The sequence below is a fragment of the Emydura macquarii genome, unplaced genomic scaffold, assembly GCF_026122565.2.
Source record: "Emydura macquarii macquarii isolate MOO-44397 ecotype Brisbane River unplaced genomic scaffold, CSIRO-AGI_Emac_v2 contig_3295, whole genome shotgun sequence".
NCBI lineage: Eukaryota > Metazoa > Chordata > Testudines > Chelidae > Emydura > Emydura macquarii.
The window spans coordinates 1,526,847-1,542,973 of NW_027133432.1; the positions used below are offsets into that span (position 1 = coordinate 1,526,847).

Below are 16,127 nucleotides of genomic sequence, written 5' to 3' on the forward strand. Positions count from 1 at the left end.
TTTTGATGGATAACAAATCATCCCTGCATGGCTTGTCGTATCTCGAGTATTAGAGGACTCCTGGGCACTGTGCTATAATATTCTGTTAGTGGGAGAAGCATGCTAAGGTCTCGTTTTCAATTACATTTGAACAGTAACACTTTTATCATTAAGAATACAGAAAATTCTATAGCCAGTGCTCTAGAGAGCCATCCTCACTCTGTCTCTGGCTCAATGCACATGTAATGGCCTCAACCAGAGAGATTGAGAGAGACCAACACCAGTGGATAGGGGACTCACCACAGCTCTCCGGTGAATAGGGCACTCACCACCTCCACCTCCCTCGAGATCATTGTATGCAGTAAGGCATGCTCGGAGAATACCTACCGCATCAAGCCCCACAGCACCTAATTTGAGCCCTATTTGAGGATCCCACTTAAGCTTAGGCATGAGATAGGCACTTGGGCACCTAGACTGATGTACGCACGTCTGATGGCAGAAACTTAGGCACCTAGGGGACCTTTGAAAATGCAGGTGCTGATGGATTTTAGGTACCTCCAGGGTTAGGCAGCACCTTAACAGGAGTTTGGAGGATTTCAGTGGCACCTAAATTTTTGGATGTAGGCCCCTGAAGTGGAAGGTAGGCACCTAAGTCCTTAGGATCTGCGTGTAAGTGTCTTGTTTGCATTTACAGTCTTTCTTTCCAAGTCAGAGCAGCACTTGGACCCAAATGAGGCAAATTTTCTTGTCTTCAGCTGTAGCCAGAGTTGTCACTTGCCAGAACATTCAGAACTGAGGAAGCAGCTTGGAAATCTTGTTCTCTTAACATTCCAGCAGTTTGTGCAAAGTATCGTTCAGGAAGGACACTGTCATCCTGTCACACTCATTAAAGACCTTTTGTAAAAAAAAAAAAATTGGTGAATCTCAAAGAACTCGCAGTCATTGGCTAGACAGGTGCAGTCTATTAGTCAGGCTTTCTTCTAGAGGACAGACCTGCAATGTTTGGAGCCACCCAGTTCCCTTGTGCTCCTTCTATCTGTTTGTGTATCCACCTGTTCTCTCCTCTTATACTTGGATCATAGGCACTTTAAGGAAGGGACCATTCACGCTTGGCACAACGGGTACAAATCCCTGACTGGAGACTCTAGATGCTACCATAGTACAATAATAAAGATAATCAAAATGATTGCCTGAATGATGACTATGGACTGTGGTAGGGTCTGCACTAAGCTGATCCAGATTATGGAATATGTTTTTTCTTCCCTTTCCCTTTCAGGTGATATTCAGATTGGAATGGTGGATAAAAAAGGCCAGTTAGAAGTAGAAGTCATTAGAGCCCGAGGCCTCACGCAAAAACCTGGCTCCAAATCTACCCCAGGTGAGGAAAACTGCAAATGATGGCAGACAGGAGACTACAAAATAGGCGGTAAAGCGTGGAAAAGAGATCTCCAATGACACCTTTTCAGCTCTTTATAGCAGTTACTACATTTACATGTATTTAGTTTGTTTTTCAATAGAGATGTGTACTCTACCCATGTTCAATTCCTCCCTCTGCACACCATTTCACTTCAGGAAGTGCACCCCTCTCACCAGCAAAATTAACATTTCTGAGGCTGAAAAATCTTTGCCAGAGGGAACATCTGCTAGGGGTGTTCATTGTGTCTAGGGAAAATGTTATACGTAGGCTTGGAGGGATTCGATTTTTATTGGTAAATGTTGATAAATGTTGATTTCATGGTACACACAAACGGACAAAAAAAAGTTTCCATCAATAATAATCAAAATTATTAAATAATAATCCATCAAAATAATCAAGATAGGCAAAGCAAGAAAAAAACTGCTTGAGAACTTCCTAGAGTTTGATTTAAAGATATTGTTTTTGCATATTTTGATGTGATATTGACAATTTGTGTTATAATGGTTTAAAGGTTTAACTTTTTTAATCTCAATGTCTACTGTAATTAGGTAATTATTATCTGATTTTCCTCCTCCCCATAATTTCCTGCAACTGTGAAACTTTAAACTTATAATAATGGGAAAAAGTGATTAAAACCAATAATTTTTCACAACTGTAAAAAATTAAATTGATATAAATTGGGGAAAAGAGCTTAAAAATAAACCGTTATCTATAAAAATTATTTTAAAAAATCCAAATTTGCTACACCTAGTTACATTACACCATGGACTTGGTGATGCACATGGAGTCTCTTACATTATTATTTATGCATTTATTTATTTTCATATCAAAAAGAGTAAGAGCAGGTGAAAGAGAACAGCATGCAGGCAAGCTGGCAAGGTGGTGGTAACTGAGTATTGTGATCTTCAGTGGCACAGCAATATTTTGAAGAATTCAGCAAGCTATGCCAGTGCCTATGAGCTCAAACATTTGACCTTATGGGGATAAATTAAATTATTGTTAAAAAGCAAACCTCATAAGAAGTGTTTGCTGGAAAACATTTTTATTTTCCAGGACAAACACTATTTATCATAATAATTAGAATATTGTTTTCAGATTATTTGCTGAGATGTTACTTTAAAACCATTTAAGATGCAAAGTAAAGGAGGAACCACTGTCTTTTTTTATATGCATGTTTTCAGAAATGACTGTGTTCCATTTTTAAACACCAAGTTAGTTCATTGAAATGTCATAGACTTGTATTTTGAAATGGCTTTGAACTCCTAACACATGGAACTCAAACTGGCTATCAGTGACTACATATTCTTGTTAATAATATCCAGTTCATGGGACTCATAAGTTAAAATATCATACTTTAACAGATCAATGTAAGATGTGTTATTAATAATATTTTATGCAATGTTCTTGCAACTGTTTCGGTCCCAGGATATTAGAGAGATAACATGGGTGAGGTAATATCTTTTATTGGACCAAGCTGGACTCTCACCAACAAATGTTGGTACAATAAAAGATATTATCTCACCCGTCTAGTCTCTATAATATTTTTTATTAAAAACCAAAAACTTGTAAATATTTAATTGACTTTTCATCATCTAAGATGTTTGCTTACTGTTGAAAATTCAACTCAGCTTGGCCAATGAAAGTAGTTATGTTCACTTTTCTTTCTAGTCAGTTTCCTTTCATTGTTCTTGTCCTCAAGCTTAATGGTGCAATGCTGTGAAATGCTTAAGTCCAAACATAAATTGGTGGTGTTTGGTTCTTGCAGCTCCCTATGTCAAAGTGTACCTGTTGGAAAATGGAGCTTGTGTAGCCAAGAAAAAGACAAGAATCGCACGGAAAACACTTGATCCTTTGTACCAACAGACACTGGTTTTTGATGAAAGTCCACAGGGTAAAGTCCTTCAGGTAAGTACTTACTTAATCTTGGTTTATGCCCTGATTTGGTAAAGCACTTGAGTTTTTGCTAAACTTTATGTGAATAGGGCTGGGACTACTCACAATCTTAAATACTTAATTTCAGAATACCAGTTAATATACCTGGGTGATTTGTAATGTCATCAGACTCCCGAAATGTATTTTTGTGGCTTTTATTAGAAGTTTTTCTCTATTGCTGTCTATAGCCCAACCTATCATGAGTTTTCCCATCAGGCCCCTTCTTTTTTCCTTTGAAAAAATACCCCGTTCACGCAGTAGTGAGTTGTCACATGAATGAATATATAAATGTATATTCTTTGGACAGTGTTGAATCTGTATTTTATGTCCTTACAGGTGATAGTTTGGGGAGACTATGGCCGAATGGATCACAAATGCTTCATGGGTGTTGCTCAGATCCTTCTGGAGGAACTTGATCTGTCCAGTGTAGTAATAGGCTGGTATAAATTATTTCCACCCTCATCACTAGTGGATCCAACCTTGACTCCCTTGACCCGCAGGGCTTCCCAGTCATCTCTGGAAAGTTCAACTGGGCCTCCCTGCATTAGATCATAGTGAACTTATAGCAGATGCTAATAAAAATGTTACCACCCAGGATAACAATCAGAACCAGATTCTTATATGATCAAAAGCATTGTTGGAGAGAGACAATCACTTCTGTTTTTGCCTGTAGTAGTTAATCAAAAATATGTCTGAATTATTTGTTAAAAGATGGCTTAAATTAACAGAACAAAGTAGTATATCAAATACAGTAAGTCAATCTACTAGTGACAGTCACTAATGCTCATAACAATTTTTAAAAAGAGAGGGACCTTTAGATTAGAAAAAATGAAAACAAAAAACAAAACAAAAAAAAAAAAACTGGAAGCTCTCACTCTGTTAAGTATTGAATTTTTTCACATTTTGATAGAGCCCACAAGCAGTGTTAACTTCCTGGTGTTTCAGCAGTTTTTCTGTGCTTGTTACTTCCACTAGTTTTTTGCTGTGTGATTCTGCCAGTTTTGTAAAAGTCCTCACAATGCTTACAGAGAACCTTCCTTTCTTTTTCTAAACCAAACAAAAAAGGGCTGAAGTATATCTCTGTAAGTAGCCCTTCAAGTATTCAACAACCAGAATTACCATACATGATGTCACTAAGGTTCTCATTGTTTCTTAGTTCTGGTTCTTCCAAGTCTTTCAGGTGAAAACTCAGAACAAATGACAAATCAAGATTATTTCATTAACAACAACAACAAAATCACAGTGCTACTTTTTCTTTGTAAAAAACAAATATGTTTGCATTATATATAATGGGTTTTTTTATGTTTTACGATGTTTTGCATGGAAGAGTTTTGAAGAAATCTATCCGCAACTAATGCTGGGGACTGATAAAAGCAGCTTTAGTCTTAATTTTGACACTGAAAATATCACTGGTGATGCAGTTTTCTTCCTAGACTCAGAGAAGAAATATTTACGTTCATGTGTATAAATGTATATTTGACTTCCCAAAATGTTGACCAGGAATGGGGTTGAGCATATGACACTTTCAGCTGTACCCAGGCTTCTGATATGTGTCACTTTAGACACACATCTGCCCTGGATAGAGCATGGTATGAGTTGTTCAGTATTTCACTGGAAATTCCAGTTGAAATATTCTGCACTTACTAATGTTTTTATCAAATTTTAGTTTACATTTCTTTGAGATTGATACAAGCACAAAGCTTGATTTTTTAACGCAAGATATCTTACTTTTTTGGTAAAAAAAAAAAAAAAAATCAAATTTCAATTTGCATTTTATTCATTTGAGTTCTTCTTGGCCTTGAAATCCCTTGTGATTTACTGTAAATGTGCTAAAAATTGCAGACTCTGCTGGTTCAATTATATGTTTTCCCTCCTTTTACAGGCCATTCAATTTTGTGATCACACAAATAGGGCAGCATGACTTGGAACTGTTCAAAGCTGCATGCACGTTTTGTAAAAAGAAGCAAAAAGGTTATTTAATAATGTATGTTAGTTCCACATAGGCCAGCTTGTATGTTGCATGTAATTGTACAGTTTGCTCGTAATTACTATCCTGATGTAACCAAGAAATCTAAGCCATCCATTTTTCTTATAGACATTTTGCAGTTTTTAGCCAGGCGAGGTCTGTTAGTCTGGTGCTAAATGTCTATAGATGGACTTTATTTTTTACCCTATGGAAAACGTGATGTAGTATGGACCAAATTCCTTCTAATAAATATTTTGGTGTAGATTCCTACTGTGGGGCTGTAACACATGTAGAAATTCTGTGCACACTAGGTTTTAATTCTTAGACATACTGCCTGCACCAAGTGAACTATTTATTATTATTATTTAACATGCCGGAACTATTCTGCCCATGGTTCCATAGGGCACAGATTGATTACTGCTTGACCTGCTGAGCAGGAAGAACTGAAGCATTGGTGCACTACTACTAGATTCTGTTCTGTCTTAGTGGCCAAAAATTAACTAATTATAATTCGGTAGTATCTTTCTATTTTGACCACTTGTCTTAACACTCCCCTGTGCTTTTAAATGAACTCCCAACTCACGTTATGTAAACATGTTTAATAAAATTTCCTTTTCATGTCCAGAGTAGTTGTTGTGTTCGGTATGTTCTAAGGTTCAGATGTGACTCCGCTCACTACAGAATTGAATGAGATATGTAATAGAAGTGAAAAAATAACTGATGTAGAAGCACATGTTAAGAGGCAGAGTCAAGTCTAGACCTGGGGTAAGCAGGTGCAAGTCCTGTGATTTCAATGATGTTGCATTCCCTTCTACAAAGGAGGGGGTCAAATTGTGCTCTCATTTATATTCATGTAATCATATTGAAGTCACTGGATCCAACTGTGACTTGGTGTAAGCAGAGGCAACTCATTTGGTTTCAGTGAGCTTGCATCTGCTTATACTAGGTTGGATTTTGGTCCAGTGGAGTTGCATAGATGTGACAGATATCAAAAATTAGTCCCAGGTCTGTATTTGATATGTAGAATGCTATTTAGGTACTAAGGGAAAATTCGTCTCTCTTGCAACCATTTAAATCCAGAATAACACTATTGTTATTAACACCAATAAATGTATTATGGATAACTATTTATGCCAGAGTAGCTGAGAGCAGAATTTGGCACTAATTATTATTATTAGAGAAGCAAAGATAGTGTACTTTGTTTGATTTTAGTTCTCCTTATCCTCCAGATATCATTTAACATAATTTAGAAATAGCCTAAGGACTATTGCATCACTTTGAACATACATTTATTGCCTTGTTTAAATGAATACATAACTAAGCTTCAGCAAAATGAATGATTAAAAATGTTAACTCTGTATTAACAAAAAAGAATGTTATGTTTCTACTTCTGTGAGGGGAGAATGATCTGTGAAATACAGAAGAGATTATGATATTGTAAAACCTTCTCAAGTTATGTGAATGAATGGTTCATGATTCCCATGGCTTTGCACATTGCATCCAAAAACTAGGATATTTTTCTTACCCATCCTCAGGAATAAATTAAGCAAAGTTGTTTAGTATTCCTGAGTCCCTCTATACCCCAGAAAAGGTAACAGCAAGACAACATTTTAAACATTTAAACTTTATTTTCAAGCACAGTATATCTAATAAATGAGTAACATATGTACAAAGCATTAGGGAAAGAAGTAGCTTTTTTACCCCCACTAGATGGTAGAATGTGTGAACACAGACAAGACAGGTGTGGTTCGCCGCCTTCTACTGCTATCGCCTTTTGAATCACTCATTGTTGAATGGTGGGATTTTAGCATCACACGTAAGTCACTTCTTGCTTCTCTCCTCACTCTCCTACTTTTCCCCAGGGAGGAAGACACAGTATCACTTCACAGATAGTGTTTATGATTTTTAGTATCTTTACTTTTTATGATGTACATTGTTTGCTTACACAACCTGACATTCATTTTCCTCAAGACAAGAGTTTATTCACTTTATATTGAAATCTCTTTATAATTTAGTGCCTTATTACAAAAGAAAAGCTATCAGCCTACAGGCGATGGTGCTGGGACCTTAAAGGCAGATAGGTAGATAAGTCTGCACATTTAACGGTCTCTTCTCCTTGTAAGGCACAATAAACTTATTTGCATTGTCCATTCTGACTAATCAATTACAGCACCTGCATGAAAGCCTGAAAACTGAGTGCTCTATCTCCACACTAAACTAAAAGCATTTAAAATGGTTAAAATCCTCAACATCTGTTCGGAATCTGTCCAGGATTTTATTTGTATCTTGAAACATTGCATTTGATTGAGACTTCCATTCCATTTCTGTTTTTCATTATCTCCTTTAAGTGATGGTAGCTTACCCACCTCTGGTAAGAAGACTATAGGCCCCCTTTGTCTCTGTTTTAACTCCATTGATTCAATGTTTTTAAGTCCCATAATGCTGTTGAGCTCTCCTCCAAGGTTAAACTAATAGGCTATAGTGGAAAGCAGTGTGCAAGCTACACAGTTAAAGATGCATTTTCTCAATTCATCCTATGGTCTGTTCAGACCTTCTCTGGAGGTATCTGGCAGGAAATTAAACCTCCAATGGCACTTGTCAAGAAGAAGAGAATACCAATGTTCTAGAAAATTATCCCCTCAATTTAAAAAAAAAAAAAAAGTACCAATTTGTACAGTCACAGGTGAGGTGTATTTGAATAAACAGTCACCACATGACTGACCACTTTGGGGGGGCACCCTCCATCTGAAATAGGTTATCTGTTCTATATGGAAAATATACACCAGGCAGAGTAAACATTTTCTAGGCTTTTTTTTTATTGTTTATCAGAACAATAAAGCTCAATTGGACTCTTTGTCTACATGCAGCAGGGTGCCAACTGACAATCAGAAGAGGAAAACAGTCAAAAGTAACATCCTCTGTAGACTACAGCATGTCAGTTCACCTTTGCCAAATTACTGGATTACCTGCTGTACTGCGTTATCTGAAAACAGTTTCAGGTATTTAAGGAAGGCAATATCCTTAAATGAGGTCATAACGAATTCAAAATATAAGGGTCCATCTCAAGGGTATTCCTTAGAAGTATTTCCCCCAGGCTGTTTCTTGGACTTGGTTGAGGGGCAGATACCTCCAGGGTTATGCCATCGGAATACAGTCCTGTGGTGACATTTGGAATAGGATCTATAGTCTTACCAGCCACCTGGTAACTTTTTGATTGACTTGATTGTCTGAATTGTGGTTCACCTGAAATGAGTGATCTGAAAGGTCTGACAAAGTCCTACAGTCATACACCAAGAAAGCTGCTCTGTGTGTGACATGCGATAAGCTGTTTCCTAACTCTTCCCTAGACAACCCACAGTTCACTTTTTTATGTGCTGCTCTTTGAAGTATTTCTAAGTTCTCACCTGCCTGATTGAGCAACAAAGTCCAAAGTGGCTCCTGTCATAAAACATCATACATAGAGTAGAGCGAAAGGATAGTCTGAGTGCTAGTCCAGATTTGGGAAGAGGGGGGGTTAATGTCTCTGTTCCATTACAGACTTCCTGTGTGACTTTGGGCAAGTCACTTAGGGCCAGCCCTTTAAAGGTATTTAGGCACCTAACTCCCATTGATTTCAGTGGGAGTTAGGTGCCTAAATAGTTTTTAAAATTGGGCCGTCTCTTTGTGCCTCAATTCCCTATCTGTAAAATGGGGATAATAGCACTTCCTACCGCACTGCAATGTTGTGAGGATCAATACAGTAAAGGTTGCAAAGTCCTCTGATACAATGGTAATGATTGTGTAAGTATGTCGATAGTAATAACACTTATTCCTGGGGTTCATAGTGTGCCTGAAAAATAGCTTGTTCTGATGTGCTTAATGTGTAGAGGAATGCCAATAGATTCCCACTCCAGAAAAATAAACTTGATCCCCCACTATTTGTTGTATCTTTCTCATCAATACCTGGTGCCACCAAAACTGCATTTAACACTATAGCATTGCCAAGGTTTGTGCCCTCCAGGAAGGTTAAAGCAAGTTCAGACATTAACACAATCACCAGTTCCAGCTGCATGTACCAACATTTTTGTACCACTTTACCACTAATTGGTACTGGCTGTTCTGACTTGCCAGCCTGTTCCTTTACATTACTGGCAAGATGATCTTTTGAAATGCAGCAGTAGATTACAGAAAAATGCTTACATACATTTACTAGAGACCAACCATAGAAGACCCTAGAATAAATCCATATAATCATACATTTCATATATTTACAGTAGGGTCCCAGCTAAGCCTTCAGTGTTTAAAGGACACCTATTAGCTAATTTAGTCCAAACTTCAAATGTACACACAATTTAAAAATAAAATTTGATGATCTTAGAAACCAGAATGCAAATAAAAGGAACCCAAATTCTATTAATTTTTAATCATGATTTTTAAACCAGATGATGGGGGGAGAAGGAGAGGAGGGGACAAGAGAGTCCGGCACATAATTTGTGAATGCTTGAGGTTATCAATACTGTAGCTCCCACTGCAACAGAAGGTCTCTGGCCACTAGGAGTAGGTCAGGATTTAGAGTGAGTCCCAAATGCCCCTCTACTACCAGGAAAGGAGGCAGTGTACATTGGTGCCCAGTTTAACACAGTGTTTAAGCACATGCTTAAATCCATCTTTATGAAGCAATCTATTTAACTATATGTGCTTAGCTAAGTCAGTGGGACTTAAGCTTGTGCTGAAACTTAAATACATGTTTATGTACTTTCCTAATTTAAGCACTTTAATTGGGCGCTGGGCAGGTGGTCCTGGTACCTAGAGAAGCAGACATCAAGCCTAGAGTGGCTCTGTAGTGTAGCTGGAAGATGGCAGACCTCTGGAAAGATGCAAGGTCTGCTGAAACTCAGTGTGGGTAGAAAGGCAGTGAGGGAGGCTAGTACTGGGACAAGGGAAGGAAATGATGCATCCGCTGAGTTTAAGGAGAAAAGGGCTAGATTAAGAATGTATTTAATTCCCATCCTTTGATTTAGAAACCTGAAAACAAGAATAGTGGCTATTATTTGGCCAACTCCTGCAGTCCTTGCTCAGGCAAAACGCCCACTGAAAACAATCACAGATTTCCTGTGCTTGAATAAAGAAAAGGCTCCCAGATTTGTCCCAATATTTTTAATTTAGTATTAAAATCCCATATACAGAACCAGAAAGATACCAGTGCCTAACTTTTAGCTCCCTAGAAAAATCACAGGAACACCACTGCAATCCACAAAGCTAAGTTACAGGCGTACCCTTCCTATACAAGGAATGGAAAGAGATTGGCATCTAAGAATGCCAGCCACAAAAGCTGATGTGCTAAGACCCACCCCACCCCTTTCTCAGAGGTAGGCAGTTCACTCTGCTAGTGATCCTAACGCCTCCATGCAGGAAAGAGTTAGGTGCCTGCCCCATGCCAGACCAAATGGCCAAAGGTGGTGGTAGTGCCTCCATTATAACTTCTAGCCCAGTGGCTAAAGCACTCACATGGGATGAAAGAGACCCAGGTTCAAATTCCCCGAGAGTGAGAAAGGCTTTGAACAGGGGATCGCCCCCTTCTCAGGAAGGTGCTCTAACCATTGAGCAGTTGGCTATTCTGATGTAGTGCACCCTCAGTCTCTCCTGTTGAAGCTGTTATACCATATCCCAGGTGATACTCTAACCACTGGGCTAAAAGTTACACAATGGGCAGCATTACCACCTCCTCCAGCTGGGTTTGAATGGGCTCAGAGCCAGTAGGTATGCTCAGAGAGCTCCTTGGGCAAGTTTGGCAGCCAGACACCTAGCTTCCCCTGCTTTGTGAATCATTCTGGGGCTTAGGCATGAGATAGGTGTCTGGCTGCCTAGAGGGAGGCAGCAGGGTGCATGCCCACAGGCATAAACATAGGTGCCTAGGGAATTCAGGTGCCTATGAGATTCAGCAATAACTTTCTGGATTGCAGCGGGGATTTAGGAACCTAAAACAGGATTTAGGTGCCTAAACTTAGATGTAAGTAGCCTAACTAGCTTTGTGAATTCCACCCTGGTGCTTTTCAACAATAGGATAAGACACCTCCTGCCTGATGAAGTAGCATTCTAATGATGAGTAACAGTTCTAATGATGGAACTACCCTACAGTGATGTCACAAACACGCTGAGTGCAGCTAAGAGTGACACTGTAAATGAAGTCTCTGATGGCACATACTGAATAAGTAATTACTGGGAATAATACATATCAAACAGTTTATTTCAAGACAGTAATTCTTACAAGCAGCTTTGTTGGCATTATGCACTGCGGAAAGGAGATTTGAGTAACTCTTCAGCGATCCCTTAACGTTACATGAAGGAATTGAAACTTTTGTCAAGGAAGAAACAACGTGAACAAGTTAAAAGTAATTTTCAAAGTTTGGGGTTTGTTCCTTCTTTTACTTCATTATGTTGTATAAGAAAGGCCCAAATGTTGGGGTTGCAAGGGAAGTTGGCAAGGGGTTGGCTTGTTCTTTACCATAGAAATATTAGAGGTATTCTGGTGTCACAGCTGGTCTTCCTTGTTTTTCCTGAAGGACCTCCTAGATGTCTGAGAATATGTATGGTGCCCTTGAGACCTGAATGGAAGGGATAAGGATGCTAGTTATTGAAGAGAGGCTTCCTTGCTACAAAACATGACTCAGTCCATTGAAGTTAACAAAACTAAATATAAAACAGAGTTTTAAACAGTCTAGCAAATATCTTAATTGCTCAGCCTTTATTCTCCCCCCTAAGTGATTCACTCATTCCCTGCACCCTTCCAGGGCAGACAAGAGACCTACATTTCTCACTTTCTAATGTTAAATCAAAACCTAACTGTAGGCTGGCAGACCCACGCACCAGCTTGGAACAAACAATCATCTACATCCAGTTCACTTTGGGGCCCTTTCTTCTCTAACACAAACAGAAAAATATGGACCAACAACATCATGTAATAGTCCTGTTCTCAACCTAGACTGCAGGCCCTTCCTCAACCCAGGGGAGTCCACAGGGCCTGCTTGCTCTCTCACGGCCTTCTACTACCCCCCACAAAAGGCCCTCATTTATATCTCCAAGATAGGAATCACCAGCCCCATCACTTAAAGCTTTTCAGCTGGGTTGGATGATGCCCAGCAGCATCTCTCCAGAATTGGCTGACTGCTCTTTAGCCCCCTTGACTCTTAAAGGGATAGATCACCCTCTTACACTAACTTTGCCAGTCGTTCTTACACATGTAACCCCCTTCTTTTTCTGCGTTACTTGGGAACAGGCAACACGTACCAGTGTGCAAGGGTGCCTAAGGTTGCTGACAACAAAGGAGATCCTGAGTATCCCAGTGATGATGTAGGATAGGTGGGAATCCTCTATCCACCCCTCTGCTGCAGTCCCTTTACTCCTTAAGGAATTTAAAATTGGAGGTGCCTCCACCTGGCTGGCCCCTGCACTCACTCAATAGCAGGTCCTGGGAGCTTCCAGGACTAAACCTAGTCTAATAATTATAATAATCTGAGACAGGTCTAACTCAACAATTGCAATTATGCAAACTAAACATCCTCTATACTTGAATTAGCGTTAACACACCTTTACTTAACAAATTAATAAAATACAGCATAACAGACTGGAATTAAACATCACTGTTATTTTAAATCCACAGGGGCAGTTGAATAAATCAATTAATAAAAACAGTGTACAGTAATAAATGAAACTTGTCTAACTGGCATCTTCACTGCCACTATTTACCACCCCCCAGAGTGTACACTCCCCTAGAGCTCAGCGCCCTAACCCCTCGCTTGCGTGGGTGCGCTTGATGATCTGAAGAAGACAGCACTCTGTGGGTTCACTGTACCAGTTCAGCCCAGGTATCAAGCTGGAGATTTGGAGTTGGCCCAACCAAATGTCAGCAGTCCTGGCCCTGCTTGAAGGGATTCTCTCTCTCTCTCTCTCTGCCTCTCCTCAGGCCCAGTCAAAGTCTCTCTGCTGTGCCCCTTCCTTTACAAGCCCTGCCCCAAAAAACAGAGGGGGGGCACTCACACTACCTTCACTGCAGGCCCACCTCAGGCAGCTCCAGGCTCAGTCCCTGCCCTGGCTTGGGCAATGCCACCAACCTCCGAAGCTCCCTGCTGGATCAAAACTCCAGCAGCCTCTCAGCAGGCGCTTTGGCACCCGGCGAGCAGGCATCAGCAGCTTTGGGACTCCAGCAGCGCACAGCAGCAGCTTCAAGTCCCTGGCAGCAGGCAGTAGCCAGCAGCTCCCAGCCTGGGCTGACCTCCATCCCAGCACCAAAATGGAGTCCCCCACATGCTTTTTTCTCCCTCCCTGGAAGGGGAAGAGTTTCTCTCCAAGGCATCATGGGAGTTGTAGTCTCCCAGGATCTTCCCAACTGTAAAACTCCCAATTAAGTTCTAAGGCCCCAGAAGTACAGGGTACCTACACACATCATTAAAAAAAAAAAAAAAAAGAACGGGCAGAAGCCTATTTTATTTTCCTTTGCAGGTCATCTTGAATAAGAGTTTTACCGCAGTTATGTCAGAATTCTTTGCTATGGTATCTGTATAATCGTCCAGTTGCTCACTATTGAAAGGCTTCTTCATTACACTGGTTATACCCATTCAAATATTCCATAAGGCATGTCCCATAATGTAAATCTGCTCAGCACAGAAGGACACAGAGACACACATTCCCATGGTAGGAACTTTTCAGGCTTAACCGTTACCTTGCTTTGTTCGCTAGACCTTTATCTATCTCTTTGCAGTAGTAACTTTAGCCTTGTTCATCCATCAGACACTTTCCTGAAAAGTGTTTTCTGGGCTGTATCTTTTTCTACTGAATACTTGCTGGATTGGATAACATTTAAGGTCTTTCAGCATTTGACAATAAATAGAAAAATATTAAGGCCTTTTGAATATTTTTTCTCTCTGGGACTGATCTTCACTTTGTATGTGACCATTTCAATAGCATTAAGAAAGGACAGATTTTTTTTTTCCATAAAAGCTGAGACACATAGTATATCTCACACAGCTACAGGATTAGCGTACACAGAGAACCTCTTACATGATCAAATCCAAATATTTTCACCCAGTTTTCACTCAGGCAAATGCCCATTAGCTTCAGTATAAATTTGATTTAGTAAAGCCCTGAAAATTTTGCTCATTATAAATGCATTAAAATTAAAATTGATAGTATTGTGAGAATCAGTTAAAAGCCAACATTTGCCAAGCATTACCACCCACTGGCATGAGAGGTACAATCATTATTTCCTGTTCAAAATACAGGGAGAAAATACTGTGTATAAATTCACCTTGGTCCATACTCAGGTTCTAATTTCAGATGCATGAAAGTGAAATATCCTGGTTTTGGATATTTGAAGCATAGCCTGTGCTGTCTGCACAGCATGGCTGAGGTTGTTGGAGCCAAAGATCAATAAAATGCCTATAAATATTCACAACACTAAAAAATGGGATTTGGTTGCCTCTATTTGTGGTCAGTTTCCATGGCTATGCTCTAACAAAGGCGCTCACTGGTAGGAATGTTCATAGAAACAATGAGTTTCAAAACAGCGGGAGTCCTGGGGCACTTTAAAGACTAACAAATTTATTTGGGCATCAGCTTTCATGGGCAGAAATGCATCCAACGAAGTGGGGTTCTGCCCACAAACGCTTATGCCCAAATGAATGTGTTAGTCTTTAAGGTGCCACAGGACTCTCGCTGTTTTGCTAAAAACAGACTAACACGGCCACCCCACTGGAACCAATGACGTATATGTTCACAGAAGGCAAATTCTGAACTAAAAATGTGAAGGTTCAGACCAGAAACTTGATGATTCGTTTACAAACTCTTTGGAGCAGAGACTATGTCTTGTGCAATACCGTGAACATAGGGGTCCTGAGTCTGATTGATACTACAGCAGTATAAATATTAAATTATGAATCACCCAACAGAAACAATACCAAGGGATCAAATCAATGCACCTCCAATTTCTGATATCATATCAAACTGCAGATAATCTGACAGCCACTAATCATATGTAAAAATTATTTAGCAAATAATTTTAAATAATGAACAAATTTGAAAAGGTGGTAAATGCATCTCAGTCTATTTATAAACTGCAAAAGATGCACTATTAATCAAATAAATTATTAACTATGAATTTTTCACTAAGTCCTAGGGTTTAGAGGCTAGCCTTTCATGTGTAACAGGACGTGTATTTTAGTATAGAATATGGAACGTGTTGTTAATTCAATAGGCCACAAGATGTCACTGATGTTTCAAACAACTATAGATGAAACTGCATTAAGAAATGTGAAGACTTTCCAAAACTACCACTAACTTCTATGGCATTAGGATAATCATCCAGGCTGATTCTGGACTTAATCAGTGCCATTGGATTGAGGTATTGCAGTGATGTGGATTAGCCATGAATGCTCAGCTAAACAGTCTGTTAAATTGAAAACAGCAGCCAAAATTTCTCTCTGAAGTTCATCCTACTCATCCTTGAATTGAAAAATTTTGCTAGAGTTTCCGCGTTAGATTTCGAGTGGTGCTTTGTTTTTGTCTGGGACAGAAAAACTGCTTTCATTTCATTGTTATTATTCTCTCCTCCTGTCCTGGATGTCAATTTAAAGGGAAGAGCAATTTGGGGTGGGAAAAAAAAAGACTACTGAAACTCTTTTCAATTTCAATAGCTGAAACTAGGAGCATTGCATTTTATAGTGTTTTCCCATGTATTGCATGTACATTTATAAGTGTAGTGCAATTGACTACCTTACCTCATATTACCATGGTACAACATGTATTGCTTTCACAAAAACAGTAATAATCAATATTTGGATAGTAGATCTCCAAGGAAAA

General features: G+C 39.3%; 1 protein-coding gene across 1 annotated transcript in view; it reads left to right on the forward strand.

Moving 5' to 3' along the window:
• The window catches only part of LOC137143063 (regulating synaptic membrane exocytosis protein 1), a 259,921-nt gene extending 253,121 nt beyond the window's left edge, over positions 1-6,800 (forward strand). Inside the window, exons 24-26 of the mRNA XM_067532653.1 lie at positions 1,256-1,357; positions 3,162-3,301; positions 3,665-6,800. Of these exons, the coding sequence (XP_067388754.1) occupies positions 1,256-1,357; positions 3,162-3,301; positions 3,665-3,883 (461 nt within the window). The 3' untranslated portion in view covers positions 3,884-6,800. The remainder of the gene's footprint in view (positions 1-1,255; positions 1,358-3,161; positions 3,302-3,664) is intronic.
• The last annotated feature ends 9,327 nt before the right edge of the window (positions 6,801-16,127 follow it).